Source organism: Hippocampus comes, unplaced genomic scaffold (genome assembly GCF_001891065.2).
Source record: "Hippocampus comes isolate QL1 unplaced genomic scaffold, H_comes_QL1_v1.1 scaffold83, whole genome shotgun sequence".
NCBI lineage: Eukaryota > Metazoa > Chordata > Actinopteri > Syngnathiformes > Syngnathidae > Hippocampus > Hippocampus comes.
This window is the reverse complement of record NW_017805281.1, coordinates 294,541-311,047: the sequence shown is the minus strand read 5'-3', so window position 1 is coordinate 311,047 and position 16,507 is coordinate 294,541. Positions and strand designations below refer to the sequence as shown.

The window sequence follows — 16,507 nt, the reverse complement described above, 5'->3', positions numbered from 1 at the left end:
AAGGATTAAAGTAATGCTTGGCAAAGTATAGCTACGTTCTTTAATTAGGCCCATTGAGCATCCTGGAATGAGTCGAATCATTCATTCATTCATTTTCCGAATCGCTTCATCCTCACTAGGGTCATGGAGTCGAATCATATTTGTCGAATCATTTTTCCCTAAAATTTGAAGGAACCAACAACAGAGCCCTGGGGAACAACCAGAGGACAAGAAGGATATTCAGGATGTTAGACTTTTCACTTGTATAAATAGTACCATGTGCAAATCCGAAAAATACAAGGTGAACGCAATCTGTTCCATTGACGGAAGCTTGGCAGGAGATAAAAGTTCAATTCAAAAGTGTGAAATAATTCACATAGCAGCAAGTAATCCCAACCCTGACACCCGTGACTCTAAATCTGTCAGCGCAAATTCAGACTTCTAGGCAAACTGACAGGTGCAAAAAGTGTCTTGGATGTCGCACACTCTGGCAGCTCAACCTTAACGGCTGATTTTGGGTCACCCCCAAAAACAACGTGGTTATGCAAATGTATTTGTACACTGAGGGGGTTATCAAACATTTACTTGCTGTAATTTGTAAATCAGGTAACCTGTATCTCATGTGACCACTGTAATCCTACAATGAATTTAATTTTCATATATGCCATTGACGGCTAAAAAATGAACAACACCAGGCAGTATGTTCACTCAGTAAGTTGCCTTTATTTCTCTTTTTCAGGCAAAGTTCCTGCATTAAGTGGACGACATTCAGGTGTGGGCCAAAAAACATAAGGCGACAAAACAAAAACATGGGCCAAGAGTGCATTGCAGATTTCAATCCCCCCCTCCCCCCCGGCACAACTAGTAGCCAAATACTAGTTGGTCCCTTATAAATATATTGCAACATGTCAGTCCATCCGAATGTACAAGATATGCGAGAGCGAAAATGAAAACAATTACAGCACTTTCTTGAGCTCGTCATAGAGAACGAGGACAAAGGCGCCGCCCATGCCTCGCAGCACGTTAGACCACGCCCCCTTGAAGAAAGCCTTGCCGCCCTCGTCACGGGCAATCTTCCTCCAGCAGTCGATGGTGCCACTGTACATGATGTCAGCTACAGGGGGTAAAAAATGCAGTCATGACCAATCGAATTAATTTCAGAATGTAATTTCCACAATGAAATGAATTGAAATGAAGTGAAACACCCTTAATCCCTGCCTGCCCCCCCCTCAACCACCACCATTTTTTTTTGTTAGGTGTTTTTAATAAAGAATAATGACTAACAAACTATTAGCCTCTTTGACAAGGGCATCAACTCAACGCTAAAATGTTTCTGAGCATTTCTTCAATATGACTGATATCTGTCTCAAGGTGCATGCGCAAATGCCTGCTTTGTCCTCACAAATAAGACAATTCAGCACAGTAATAGAACGACCAATCATGGCTTTCTATAGCTGAGCCATGATTGGTCGTTACTTGAGCCCAGAGCAACTGTGATGTCATTTTCCATCAAAACGGGTGGACTTTCCTGCTTAATTGATAAGCCACAAATCCAATATTAATCAGAATGCGGTGTTTAGACAAGTGGGGCTGCATAGAACACATTCTTGTCAAGTCTTGTCAAATTTTGGGGATGACTTCCCCTTTAAGAATAGGCTAAGGCACATTACAATAAACAGCGCATTGCTTAAAATCACATTTGTAAGCATACGGTATGTGATGACATTTGCCATCAATCTCGCTGCTGTAAAAATGTGCCTGAACAAAACAGTCGAGTACAACATAGAGAGTGTGTTTGTCACCTCCTTTGCGCCCGGACTGCATCATCATACGACGGCGGACAGTGTCGAACGGGTAGGACACCAGACCTGCCACCGCTGTCACCGACTGAGCGATCATCCAGCTCACCACAATGTGAGTGTTCTTGGGATCAGGGAGCATGCCTGCCAATGTGACACGCACAAGGTTGGAAATGGCAAAGAGAAGATGACAGAACAATGAAGAATAAAGGAACACAAAAATGAGAGAGAAAGAAAAAAGAAAAGCGATGTAGAGAGCAGGGCTGTAGTACTCGAATCTGGACTAGACTGTTTTTTGATGTATTGGACATGACTCGGACTCCTCGACATTTGTCTCGGACTCGGAAAATAATCTTAGCGACTCAACCGAGTCCAACTATGCTTTTATTCCTGCACACACAGTTTAAAAAAAAGCAAAGGGTTCCATGCCATCCAAAAACAGTGTTGAGCATAATGAAATTTCTCAAATTTTATGGTCATGAAAATACTTCCTCTCTCAAGATTTACTCTTGATCTCATCTGGAATAAGACTCCAGCCTTGTGGACTCAAACCTGACTTGGACTAGATAAAGGTGGACTTGACTAGAGCCCCGGTAGAGAGACAGACAGATAAAGAGATAGAGGGAAAGACAGCTACAGATCAATAGAGAGAGAGAGAGAGAGAGAGAGAGAGAGAGAGAGAGAGAGAGAGAGAGAGAGAGAGAGAGACCGCCATAGGGAGACAGATTGGCCACCATTGGGAGAAGGTTTGACAGAAACAGACAGACAGATATATTGAAAGGGACAGACAGACAGACCGAGAGACAGACAGATAAAGAGGCACAGACAGCTTAAGAGACAGAAACAGAAAGAGAGACAAATATAAAGAGACTAATGTCGCCTGACCCTTGGCGGTGTCGTAGACGCCAAAGTAGGCAGCCCTGTAGATGATGATGCCCTGCACGGACACGCTGAAGCCCTGGTACAGGCCCCTGACGCCGTCCGACTTGGTGATCTTGACCAGGCAGTCCCCTAACCCTTTGAACTCACGTTCACCTCCGGCCTTGCCCACATCGGCAGCCAGACGCGTTCTGGCAAAGTCCAGTGGGTAGACGAAGCACAGCGAGGTGGCCCCCGCCGCACCGCCCGACGCCAGGTTGCCGGCAAAGTACCTCCAGAACTGCTTGCGCTTGTCCACGCCGTCCAGGAAAATCTTCTTGTATTTGTCCTTGAAGGCGAAGTTGAGGGCCTGGGTGGGGAAGTATCGGATGACGTTGGCCAGGTTGCCCCTCCAGAATGACAGAAAGCCCTGCTCCTTGGGGATGCGGACTACGCAGTCCACAATGCCCTTGTACTGCTTGTCCACCGAGATCTGCTTGCTGGCATGTTGGACCTGTGGGCGGAGGATAAAAACAAAGTCAACAACTAATTCATAATTTTTCAGAGAAGAAAAGTCGCAGTGTTATTTGAATCAAATTGTATTTTGATGACAAAAAGAACAATGGTGTATTTTATTGAGATAAGAAGGAGTAATCTTACAACAATAGTCCTGTTTTTCAAACACAAATAATTAAAGTCCAAGTCAAACTAGAGACCAAAGTCAAATTTGAAGAAGGGAATTTTTGGAAATACAACTTTATATCATCTTTTTAGTTTGTCGACCCCAAAACGTCCCATTAAAAGTCGCCTATTTCCAAGAACAAAGTCATAAAATGTTGATAGCAGTCGTTACGTAATGTTATTAAAATTAAGGTTTAAAGGGGGAATAGAGTCATATTTCAATATTTCAAATATACACTTTTACTCTCCTAATATTCTAATTTCCGGAAATGTGAAGTACACCACACCAATCATTTGAGATGTTTAAAAAGTCCGGTGTGTGTGTTGCCCTCTGCCACGCGTGAGTGTGAAAGCGTTGCAGCGGCCAAGGGCACCTTCGCATGTCTCATGAGACTTTTGCGTCTTCGTGCCAAAGTGCAATCCGGACAGCAAGCATTCAACTATTCACACCTTGCCCTCTCATCCCCCTTCCTTCAACCTCATCCTCCTCTTGATCCAAAACCTCGCGGTGACCTTCACATTCAAAATGTTACTATTAGTCTAAAAAGTCTTGAATGGGCTTGGTCATAATATAGGAAGATCTTTTAGTTCCCTCTGAGACTTTTTGACCACTTGAGGCTTATTGAGTGTTTGCCAGAATCACAAGCAGAGTGAAGAGGAATGGTGTTCCTCAATACATTTCATAATGCGGCCCTAAATTGTTCACTGCTGCCTTTTCATCAAGAAAAAATATAAAGTTTTGCATTTTCACTATCTTGCTTTTATTTATGATTATTATTATTTTTAATCTCTTCATTGCAGTGACCTTGATTTGTGTCCTTTTTTGTAATCATGCTTTTAATCATTAGTTCTTTGCCTCTGGAAAGCGATTAGGCAGCGGTGACAAAGTCCAACTTGGGAGGCCTTGCATGTTTTTATATGTAAGAGCCCAAATCAAAACAACACCTGAAAAAGTTAAAATGTTAAACTAAAAGTATTATTTTTAAAATTCGACTGAAAAAAGTAAAACAATTATTTGTTCCATTATATGATTTTTTTTTTTATTGGAAATATATGTAAAAACAGTTGATGAATAATTTGTCAATTGTAAATAAATTGGTGCAACAAGAAGTCATCCATCCATCCATCCATCCATCCATCCATTTTCGAATCCGCTTATCCTCACGCGGGTCGCGGGCGTGCTGGAGCCTATCCCAGCCGTCGGGCAGTAGGCAGGGTCCATCTTGAACTGGTTGCCAGCCAATCACAGCAACAAGAAATCACACCATTTATTTTTCTATTGTATGTTGAATGTTCCAAGACATCATATATTTTAAAAAAATGTAGATATCACACTCATACTGTAGACCACCACCCACTTTTTGCTTTCTCAACGATAACACCAAGTGTCGATTGAGATTCTTTTATTGAACTATGTTTAACAGCTTATCATATGTTTTGCATATTGAATTGATTTTAGAGTGTTTACTAAACAAAAGCTGAAGTGGTCGTCCTTCGATTTTTCTGTTAAGTGTCGATCAGCAAAAAAATAAATAAATAATGACATGCTTACACTTTGGATTTGCCTTGTGTATGAATGGTGCTGTACAAAGAAATGTGTCCTGCCTTCAATGTCTATTAACTTCCAACCAACTCTCATGTCACACCATCTGGGCAGAGTACATGTTTACGCTCACGCTTCTTGTCTATGTTTGGTCAGACAGTAACTGAGGCTCGCCATGAATGGAGTATAACATAACATGCAAATCCAGTGTTTCTCAGCCACTGTGCCGCGGAGGGATCGTCACATGTGCCATAGGAAATGGCCCAATTTCAATTTAATTGTCTTTTTTTCCATATACAATCATCCCCTATTCAAACATTATGAATGAATGAATCGATTGCTCGAATTTTGGAGAATCAAGACATACCCCATCCTTAGCATTATTAAAGAGAGTTGTTTGTTATTGTTGGCACATCATATTGTTGATGAACATGTTTTAATAGCATAAAAGTTGAGTCAACCTAGTTAGCTATTGGTTGAAAAAAAGATGCAACTTGTGATGTAATTTTTCTTCTCAGCACGAGCATTATGCAAGTGAATAAATGAGGGGAAGCTATTTTGTTTGCAGATATTTTTTATCATGGAAAATTATCAAAGCAAATATAATTGACAGTAAAATCTCATGTTTGCCTTCGTACCTAAGTGCATTCTAGAGTATACTTTTTTTTTACTTTTAATTAAGTAAATTATTTCCTCATGTTATTATTACCTCAGCATGAAGTGTGTACTTTGTGTGGCATTTTAGTTAACTTGTGTTACGAGATATTGGTAACGTAAAATATGTGCCAACGAGCAATTATGGTTGACAAAAATACTAATATTTCCTACACCACAGAGCTCTTGAATGCATTACGACAGGTTGACATCAGTGGTCACATACTGCTGAATAGTAGTGAGATATTATTGGTCAAAGGATATTTTATGATTGTGATCTGGCGCTCGATAAATACAAGTGAATTTAAATTCAGGAATGAAGATGACCTGAAGCAGAAGTTTGACCCTCTCAATGGGGGCGACGGCGGTCTTGGAGATGGCAGCAGCGATACCCCCTGCCAAAAAGTCCTTGGCGAAAGAAATGGCTTGTTCACTCATCCTTCCCTCTGTCGAAAACTGGAAAAAAATTATATCTGTACAACAAAAACAAACAAACAAACACAAAACAATTAATAAAAAAAAAGTCGCCGTCCGGCTGCACTCTAACCGTCCAATGTTGAAATGGCCAAAATTCAAGTGGAGCAGGAGGGATTTAAAGAGTCATAGCCCAGAGGTTAAGTGCCCCGACTTCCGCTCTTGGCGCCCATTGGTGGAGAGCAGAGGGGAGGCGGGGACTTTCTTTCAAACGACGAACGACGTGCGTTTCGTGGTTACGAACGGCGACCATAGAACAAGGTGTGTAGTGACCAATGTATATAGGAATTCTATTAATTCAGTCCCACAAAACACCACCATTTTTTTTTTGATGTTTCTATTACCACGAATAGTAAAATAGAATGCCGTGGCGTACCTGTGTTAGTCACTACTGCAAACTCAGGAACTATGTTAACAGCGAATTGAGGAGCTTCATCTGTTTTTTGTTGAACACAAAGCTATTAGCATGCTGTATGAATAATGGCATCAAGTGGATAAACCGGTTAAATGGACCTACTGTCATGTAATGGAATATCATTTAATTATTCTGCTTGTCACTACACATGGCTGGAATTGATAGATGGACAAGGAAACATTATTTGTAGTACATTCATAACTTTCAGATCAATTAAGTGAAAATGGACAAATTATGTCACAATAGTGGGGAATCATTGCTTTCATAAACGACAGTCCTTAAATGAAAATCATGTTTATTGCATCACTCAAAAAAAAATCAGTTTTCATTTCAAAACAACAAATTATGTCACAATAGTGGGGAATCATTGCTTTAATAAACGACAGTCCTTAAATGAAAATTATGTTTCTTGCATCACTCAAAAACATGTCAGTTTTCATTTCAAAAAGTCTATCGCACACATTGTACAGCAGTCTCAAATATTCATCGAGGCCCCATTTACAGCAATAAAGAGCATTGTTTATGTTACTTTATGTGCTACGATAACCTAAATAACTATTAAGGCACAATAAGATATTAAAATAGCCCTTTTGAAGTAGCCAAGACAAAAGATGTGGAAATGTGCACTTCACTATTTATAGAAATCAGAAGGCATTCAGGGCACTTTTGCTGACATTTAACTAGATTCGATGAAGATTTGGGGGGTGGGGGTTGTGTGTAATCTTCCTGATGCGGCACTGAACAGATAAAACCTCCTTGATGTAAGGAGGTTATAAGCACATAACATAGCTGAAAATAGTAGGACTTAATTGTTTTGAGAAGTTGTTGATGCATTGAGTGTACTGTTCGTGACTGCATTTTAACCATGTAAAGCACTTTGTGAGTCTGCGAAATGGTATAGAAACAAAACATAACGGGACCTTCTTCTTTATAACACTGACAGGAAAAGAGGTAGAATGCATCATATAATCGCGCAATTATTGCAGAGGACTGTTTCCAAAGAATAGCCACATCAATGAGATCCAATGTTGCCTGTACACATGCTTAGTTTTAGACTGACACAGAGAGTTACTCTTTTTAAGAGAAATAACAAAAGGTAACCCATTCAATTAAAATAACAAAAAGTAGCATCAATGAGCAAATAAGTTAGAAGCTGTGTAAAAATGGATCAGAGTCAATAAATAAATACAGTAGGGCCCTTTCTAAGATAGCATACACTTTGTAAAAAAGCCATATAATAAATGTATTAATCAATGAATACCTTTCAAAACACAACAGATTATTAAGTGACCGTTTTTGTGGGTTTTTACTGTGTGTATGTATACATACACATGTGTGGGAGAGGTAAAACTAGATAAAAAATGTTAAGTGGTTTCTCTATATCACATCTTTTCATCACGGGTGGGTCTGGAACGTTTCCCTCGTGATAAACAGGGGTTCACTCACTGTAAAGGCACATTTTGTATTTCATATGAGCTTGTACAGGTGTATTTTTGCACTGTCAGAAGATATTCAGCATTTTTCCTTATCCGTGGAGGTTTTCACCAGCGGTTTCCAATGGTGGATTGGCTGGCTGCTCCAAAGCTCCTATTCTTCAGGTAGCGCTTGACCTCCTGCAGCTCGGCCGGCCTGAGGCTCTGGTCCACGCCGGGCGCTGGCGTGTAGCTCAGCGGTGACACGATGTAGCCGTTGCGGTACAGGCAAATCTGCTTGCAGAGCTCGAAGCAGGCGAAGAGGAGGCCGAAGTAGGGGACAATCTGGAAACGATACCATCAAAGTTGGCATGTACTCAGGCAGAATAAAGACAGAACGGGGGAAAAAGACTGATATACCAGCAATAACAGAATCCTACCAGCATATGACATTGCCATGACATAGGAGGTGGAGTATACCTATATAAATTTAGATGATGGATTGGGAAGGCAGTCCTACACCAAGTGTTGGGAGGGATGTGTCAAGTAGGGTAGTAAACAGGATAGGACAGAACAGGATAAGGCAGGATGCCATGACTAATAAATAGGACAGGACAAAAACAAAACAGTACAATGCAGGCTATGACGAGTAGCAAATAGGAAAAGGACAAAGGAGAAGACAAAGCATGATGCAACAGTAGCAAACCTGGACAGGCATGATGACAGGAATGGACAGGACAGAGCATGGCAAGATGTGACGAGTAGCAAATAGGGCATGGACGGTCGGCATTGGAGTGTACAGGACAGCACAGGATAGAGTCAAACAGGAAGGGCAGCACACAGCAGGATTGGGAAAGATGGGGTAGGATAGGACACTATCAGGTATGGTGCCACGAGTAACAAATTGGAGAGGATGGAATTGGATGGGAAAGGACAGAGACAGGACAGGGTAAGATATGATGAGTAGGCAATAGGACAGAACAGGAATGGCTAGGAGAGGGCAGGGCAAAGCGCAACAAGTAGCAAATAATGCTGAGCAGGACAGCACAAAGAAGGGTTGGAATGGATAGAACAGGGTTGGCCAGTGAAGGCCAGAATATGACAAGACAAGACAAGACAAGACAAAACGAAGTAGCAAACAGGTATGACAGCATTGGACAGGCCGAGACAAACCGTACAATGCAAGATGTAAAAAGTAGAAAATAGGACATAGCAAAACTAGGCAGGGCAGGAAAGTCCAGGCCAGGTCAATATGCAACAAGTGGCAAATGGACAGGATCAGGCAGGGCCAAACAAGATGCAAATATGACAGGACAGGGCAGGATGCAATGAGTAGCACATAGCGGAGCACAAAACATCTTGCAACAAATACCGTATAATGTACTGGGGAACACAATTTTTGTTCAGTTAGGTCTAGGTCTGACAGCTGTTTATAACTGATTTTTGGGTGTGGAATAAAAAACTGATCTCAGTTTTTCCTCCATCACATCATCAGGTTTAGAGCCATAAGATCCCCGTTTTCTTAAAAAAAAAAATTATGTGTGTGTGTGCGTGTGTGTGTGTGTGTGTGTGTGTGTGTGTGTGCGTGCGTAAATAAAACACTACGATGGAATACTGTAGTTACAAACTGAAAAAAAAAAACAAATAAAAAAAATAACGGCATAAAATGAAATACAACTTAAAATGGTATGTTCATGTTTACAAGGTTACAGCACGATGCTAGAACAGTTTTCCGTTTGAGGACATTGACAGCACTGACCTTTTGGGAGCTGCATACACCTCTCACTGTCTTAATTATAGATGATTAGAGATTACTCCAATCACAATCAACTCTTATTACTACAGTCTTACTACAGCTAATCAGTGGAATTTTGCTTATCTGGAGGGTAAGCTGTGGAGAAAAAAAACTTGACTGGCTAGGAAAAAAAATGACTGTAATCTTGGACTCAAATTGGAAATTTTAGTTTTAATCAGTATAAAAATCCAACTCAACACATTTTATTAAATTGTCCCCCAGTGATAGCAAATAGGACAGGACAAGATTGGACATGACCAGACAGGAGAGGGGCCAACATATTCTCACAAATGAGCTCTACTTTGACTTCTGTAGTTGTAAAAGCACATGCAGCCACCTTGACATTTGTGGCTGAAATCGGAGAGCAGAGCACGCTGTTCCCGAGGCAAACTTTGCCCACCTCACTCGTGATATTCTTGCTATTAATTACTCGCTCCGCATTGTTTCTCATGCAGCCACTGCCGCCCCTCTCCCTTTCCCTCGCCGTGGCACCCTTTTACCTCCCTCATGGGACGCTCACGCTCACCAGCACGTGCACATGTAGGACGGCCAGTTCTCCTCAACATGGAAGACCCGGCCTCATGAATGACGTGGTTTGACTGGGCAAGACCATGTGACTTGACTTGTGATTTGCTTAACTCAAGTAATGACTCAAACGTGACTTGACTTGATTCTTCCCACACAGTAACTTGGGACATGCTTGAAACTTGAAGGTTAAGCCTTGAGAATTACTGATGACCCACACACAATTTGACAACTTTTTCGCTATATGTAATGACTTTTCTGACCTCTGTAGCAATAAATGAATAGATTTTTAAAAATACATTTGCAGATTTTAAATGAGCTCTTATCTGGCAATGAAACCGCTGGCCTGTTAATCAGTCGGGCCCAAATAATGATGTCACTGTACCTTTATCGTATTGGCGGTAAGGCCACTCCAGAGTGAGAGGACGCCCTTATTTTTGACCACCTGTACAAAACAGTCGGTCACGCCACTGAAATGCACATCAACGCCACCAAAATGCGGCAGTCGGGAACTCTGCGCCTGTGAAGAGAGCATCAGAAGGAGCCTCATGTTTAGCAGCCACATAACGTCCTTCCTCCACAGCCCACTTGTCATCCTGATGAGCTCGAATACGACTTCCTGCTGCGAAATATGGCCGTAATAATGTTTCCGAGGGTCACGGAAACCCACTCGATTCAAACACCTCATTTAGTTCCATTGCGCTGGAAAATCTCCAAGCCGTTAACCCTCTTGAACCTGCAAAAGAGCTTTTTATAGCTCGGGAATGTATGATCCTACCTCCCAGTCTGAGGTCATTAACCGGATGAGAAACAAGTTCATTTTCATTAAGAAGCAGGCAAATGAGTCGGAACGCGCCGGCATCGTAAACTGTCACTTGGGATTCGGGGAACAGCAACTTTTAGAAAGGGATTCATCTACACTGAATGTTTACAAGCAGAAGTCCTGATGAATACATATTGAAAACGCATCGCTACAAAAAATCCATCCAGTCATTTTTTTACCATTTGTATGCACCGAAGAGTATTGTTCACTACTGGTTTGGCAGTGCAGTAAAACTGAAGGAGAGTTTGTTTGTAATATTTTGTTGACGTGTTGTGAAAGGGGCTAAAGATGAGAAAGTGGAGGGTCAACCTACCTTACAATATATATTCACCTGTCCAAAGTACAACTAATAATATATCAAAATGTTTGCCAGAAGTGTCTCTAGTAAAAGGTCTACTGTGTTTATTTTGTGGGATTATTGATTGTGATTCCAGTAAACTGAGGCTTTCTAATAAAGCAGAAGTTTGGGTGTACATTAAAATATAAAACTGCAAATTATTTTCTTTCTGTTTTGGGCAACAACCTGTTCTACTATTGTCAAGTTGCTCTGGAAAAGATGCTCAACACAATATAAAAATACAATTTATTACATATCAAGTTGTAAAAAAAAAAAAATAAAAATTATGAGAATAAAGTCTTAATTTTACAAGCATAAATGTCACACAAATGTACTTAGTAGTACAGTTGACCACTAGAGCACAGTTTTGCCTCACTCGTAGTTGTAATATGTAGTTGACCTACAAGTATGCCAAAATTGTCCCACTCGCATGCAGTAACGCCATACGGTCATATGAGACAGTGGTGGAAAAAAAAACTCACTAGATTCCACCAGTGCGCTGAACTGTTTTACTAGTAGGGCCCAGAACTAGTGCAGTTTTATCTAACTCGCAACATGTACTGTCGTTGTCTGAATAATATGCCAAAGTTGTCCTACAGTGAGGACAAAGAGCATCTTAGTACATGGATGTTAAATTGGATATGAAGGATTGATAAAGAGGCTACTAGTGTGGTACTCATGCCTGCTAGTTGGACCTAGTAGTGTTACTAGTGTGGCTCAGTATGATTTTGTTGTATACATGAAGGCCACTATTAGTGGAAAAAAAACATTACTGCTGAGACAGCGGTTCTCCAAGTGCGTGTTAGTCTATTAGTATGCTGAATTGTTTTACTTGAGTCTTTACAAAAGAGTCTTAAGATGGATATGAAGGATACAGAATAAATGCTGAAATGGCTTTCCATGGACGAGTTGTGCACATAAAAGTCAAGTGGCTAGCCTGATGCTGATAGCCAACGTCTATCTTTAGACGTTTTATCTAAAGCTTCTGCTGCAGACCCGCCATGCGTTCGCATTCCCAGCTGCTGGCAGCTAATAATAATAGTAGGCACATGGAACCGGATGTAGTATTCCCGTTCCTGGGGGCCGCCATTGTCCCCTTGTGTCCTTGTGATTAACGTAACACATTTATTTCTCATTCACACCTGAGACCTTGTAACACAAATAAGTCACATGTAGGTAGGGAGAGGGCACATGGCTAATTGGGTGCAATTTGGATATTTTCAGTTTGGAGTGTACTCAATTTTGCTGCCTGCAGTGTGGCTGTGTGCTGAGTGATTTCTATGGGACAGTGAATTTACTGTGTTACACAAGCTGTACATTGACTACTACACAGGGTAGCAAAATCTACTTTCTTCAGCATTGTCCTATGAAAACATAAAAACATTTACATCGCCCCCTTGTGGATTCAAGACGTTAATACAACTAAAGTTAATATACTGTATGTTCAATAGAATCCCATTTTAAAATGGGGTTTAAGGTCATAATGAACATATAAAAGTATAGGCTTATGTGAACTAACAATCAAAGAAAAAAAAAGGAAAAAAGGAACAAAGCGTTTTTGTCACTAAAATTGTGAGTGATGTGGTGCAGGTTCCCTCTTGTAGTAGGCGAATTGAATGTTCAGACTATGCACTAACAGTGGCTAAAAACTTTTTTTTTTAATCCAGCAGAATTGTTAATTACAGTTCAGTTGTGTTTAACTTTTAATACCGGTACAGATGGACTTTTTTTTCTCACATTTATTTACTTTTGTGCAATATATTTTAATTGAATCATCATTTAACTATGGACATTTTCTATTTTCCAATATTCAAGTGCAATGTTGATCTTCAAACTGTGCACAATGTTATGGTCACTGACAGTAATATTAAAAACACTTTCTAGAAATAGAATCTTTGCCTGGTTTTTGACGATCTAAGCAAGGTAATGTTAGTACCTGGATAGCTCAGGTTTTTTTAGGGAGTACTTGTAAAAGATTTGAGAACCACATATATAATGCAGTATAAAAAAAGTAGCTTTGGTAGCTTCATTTAAATTAAATGAATACATAAATAAATATAAAAAAAAACAGAAATCACATGGAAACGTTTTCCCCACGCTGTGCTCCAGTGACTTACCTGCATTTTGCGTTTGACAGTCTCAAAGGGGTAGGAGAGCGTTTGTGCCACTCCTGCTGCCAGGCAACCGTTGATGAAGTTCTGGAGAGGCGAGAAGCGGAAAGGAGGCTCCTGCCACATTTTGTCCACGTTCGTGTACACCACATAGCATCCCAGGGAGAAGGGAAACGCTCCTAGAAACACACAAACACAAAAACACACAATTGCAACCTCTCTGTTGTTTGCTGAAAAATAAAGCTATATACTTTAAGTAAATTGTGGAACTTCATTTTGACAAAAGTAGCACTGTTCCGCTATCTTGAGGCATCTCGGTGCTAAGGAACTACAGTATGTTGAAGTGAGTTGAGGTATTTCATTTAGAAAATAAGCTGTGCTTCGCTGCTATCTTGTGGAATATTTAGGCAATTCTAAATATTTGGGGGGCATCAATTGCCAATTTCTGCTATTTGCAGCAGCGCTGGTCCTTATCCTCCAAAACAGGATTATTGTAGCCTGAAATAATAATCTCGCTTTAATTTATTCCAATGTCCAATCTTGACCCATCTAGTTTAAACTATTATTCGGATGTCTGACTGGCAACAGATGGAAAGACAGGTCAAACAGACATTCGAACATATAATTGTGCTGTACCCATTTGGCGCTGGCATAGTTTGGGCCAAACAAAGACACATTCTCAATAAACGATAACATGTTCAGTTAGGTGAAATTCGATCATTTCCTGAGGCACACTTGATGGTCGTTCACTGCACATGACACAGGGTTCAGGAATCAGTGATGTAGATTCTTTTTCCTGGTGTCTGCATACCTAATACAGTGAGGGAAAAGCCCCTGTAGAGCGCGAGTAGGCCTTCAGTGCTGCGGATTTTGGCCAGTGTGTGAACAACGCCAGCATACGAAGGCTCCCTGCTGTTCTGGACGATCAACCTGGTCTCAGCAATCTCCAGGGGGTATGTGGCCAGGGCGGCGGCCACGCCCGCCAGCCCGCCCGCAGCGATGGCTCTCGCCTGGGAGATGAAGCCCAGTTCGTCCATGTGAAGGTGGACTATCCTGGGCACAGACTGAATGTTACTTGTTGCTTGTTTCAAGCATGACCCCACTCTCACATACCTCCCACCCACCCACCCCCCAAAAAGTCAGTGTATTTTAGTGCAGCAATTCTCAACCAGTGTTCCGCGGCACATTAGCATGCCGTGAGAGCTCTAATGGTGTGCGCAGAAATTTTTCAAATTTCACTTAATTGGTGAGAAAATTATTTATGAATAACAATAATGTACAGTATCTTCATCCATTTGACAGATCACAGATAAATTAGTAGCAAACCTGGGAACTGTCTTGAATTCTGAAAGAATTAATACGTTACCACGGAGTGTACAGTAACTCATGAAATGTGTGCTGATAGGAAAGTGTTTTTTTTTTTCCTGGAACACTTTGTAACAACTGTACTGATTTTGCGAGATGAGTGGTTATATATGCATTAGCACGTGTCCTAGATGAGAGGTGTGCTTTTCTTGCTGCCCTTTACAGATAGCAGCTACCACTGCTCTATTTGTATTCACCCCAGTGTTTATTTATCAGCCATATGGTTGCCAATACATCACGTTTTGACCGATAGTAACTCAGACTTGCATAGATTCAGTTTGCCCAACATCTGATCTCTCAGGAGACACAACCTGTATAGACTTCAGTCTACGAATGTTCAAATGCTGTTTTACTTTTTCAAACAAAGGCTGTGCATTAAGAGTGACATGTGTGTGTTAAATCAAACAGGACTCAGGTCAAAAGTATCGGAACAGTTTTCAAGTTCAATGTACACATTTTTAATCAATCTCAAGACCCAAAAGCTATTTTGACCGATAATGCACTCAAATGCTGTGCCCACTTATGTGCCCAAATATGACGCCGCTAGATGTTTAATTCGTCAAAGATTGTCAAGTCATCGTTTTGTTTGTTTGTTTTTTAATGGCAAATGAAATCCTGTAAGTTAAAACCCAGGGTAAAACTAATCCTAACTGTTTGAATAGCGACTGAGAAAATAAAGCCCTCCGATTGGCTAGGAAAAAAACAGGAGCTCAGAAACCGGAAGTAAACGTAACGTCAAAACATACTACTTTTACGAAAGCCTGATTAATGTTACTTTCTTAAATACGAAGTTTATTAAAGGTTGTGCTTTCCGCCAACCGAAAAGACGATAAAACCCTTACTGCGGTCGCTGTTCGCTACACAAACGTCACCTCCTCCTAATAGGTTGACTAACAACAATAAATAGATCATTCATGGTTCAATTTAATTTGTGCACACTGACCTCAAACCTGTCATTTAAACACGATTAAAGTGTATGCGGACTTACTTTCTGTAGGTTGTCAGATGGACTGCGGTGTAAGGGAACAGGCGAAGGCAAGAGACAAGATTACCCTTCCAAAAGCCTTTGAGTCCCTCATTTTGATAGATGATGAGAAAAGTTTGTCCGAAACCTTTTTTGCAGTGAAATGTTCCCACTTGACTTTTAATCTTCACCACTTCCAAAGGCGACGTGGCGCTTTTACTGAATAAACCCGCAAAGCCGACGCACGAGAAGCTTTGCGAACTTGTTAGCCTGTTGTCCTTTTTAACCGTGCCCATATCTTGATAATTTGGCTTTAAAAGACGAATGTAAAACTGTTTTGGGTTGTCCGAACGCGATGTTTACACGGCTTAGACATTAGGTATCTATTTGTGGAGCCCACTGGCCAAGGCGGATCTGACTACACGAGTGACGTCAGTTAACCCACAGCCAAAGTGACATCCAGGATACACTAGAGGGCGCCATGCGGCAACGTCTGCATCGCAGCTTACTTCAGGCCGGTTTAAAAAAATCGCTTCATTTTTATTTGACTATTTAAAATTGTTATTTTCATTCTGGGCTGGGTATTTTTTTAATTACATCAATGTAATAATTTATAAATACAATTATTAAAACATGTAATTACTATAAATAATGAAAAAGTAATTCTAAATAATTTCACTGTCTCTGTTTTAAGACCTATGTTTGTTTTTATTTAAAAAAATAATACAGTACATCATGTTTATTCATTTATCTATTATCATTTAATATTATT

General features: G+C 40.6%; 2 protein-coding genes across 2 annotated transcripts; both read right to left on the bottom strand.

The window, feature by feature from the left end:
• Positions 1-682: 682 nt before the first annotated feature.
• Positions 683-6,103, bottom strand: slc25a5 (solute carrier family 25 member 5). The gene is made up of 4 exons (XM_019871414.1): positions 5,842-6,103; positions 2,664-3,150; positions 1,782-1,922; positions 683-1,093 (listed from the first exon to the last, which is right to left on the bottom strand). The coding sequence occupies exons 1-4, from the start codon at positions 5,950-5,952 to the stop codon at positions 936-938; spliced, it is 897 nt and encodes a 298-aa protein (XP_019726973.1). The 5' UTR covers positions 5,953-6,103; the 3' UTR covers positions 683-935.
• Positions 6,104-6,759: 656 nt separating this feature from the next.
• Positions 6,760-16,182, bottom strand: slc25a43 (solute carrier family 25 member 43). Its single transcript, XM_019871402.1, has 5 exons — positions 15,760-16,182; positions 14,218-14,459; positions 13,413-13,585; positions 10,521-10,655; positions 6,760-8,160 (listed from the first exon to the last, which is right to left on the bottom strand). The coding sequence occupies exons 1-5, from the start codon at positions 16,029-16,031 to the stop codon at positions 7,945-7,947; spliced, it is 1,038 nt and encodes a 345-aa protein (XP_019726961.1). The 5' UTR covers positions 16,032-16,182; the 3' UTR covers positions 6,760-7,944.
• Positions 16,183-16,507: the final 325 nt, after the last annotated feature.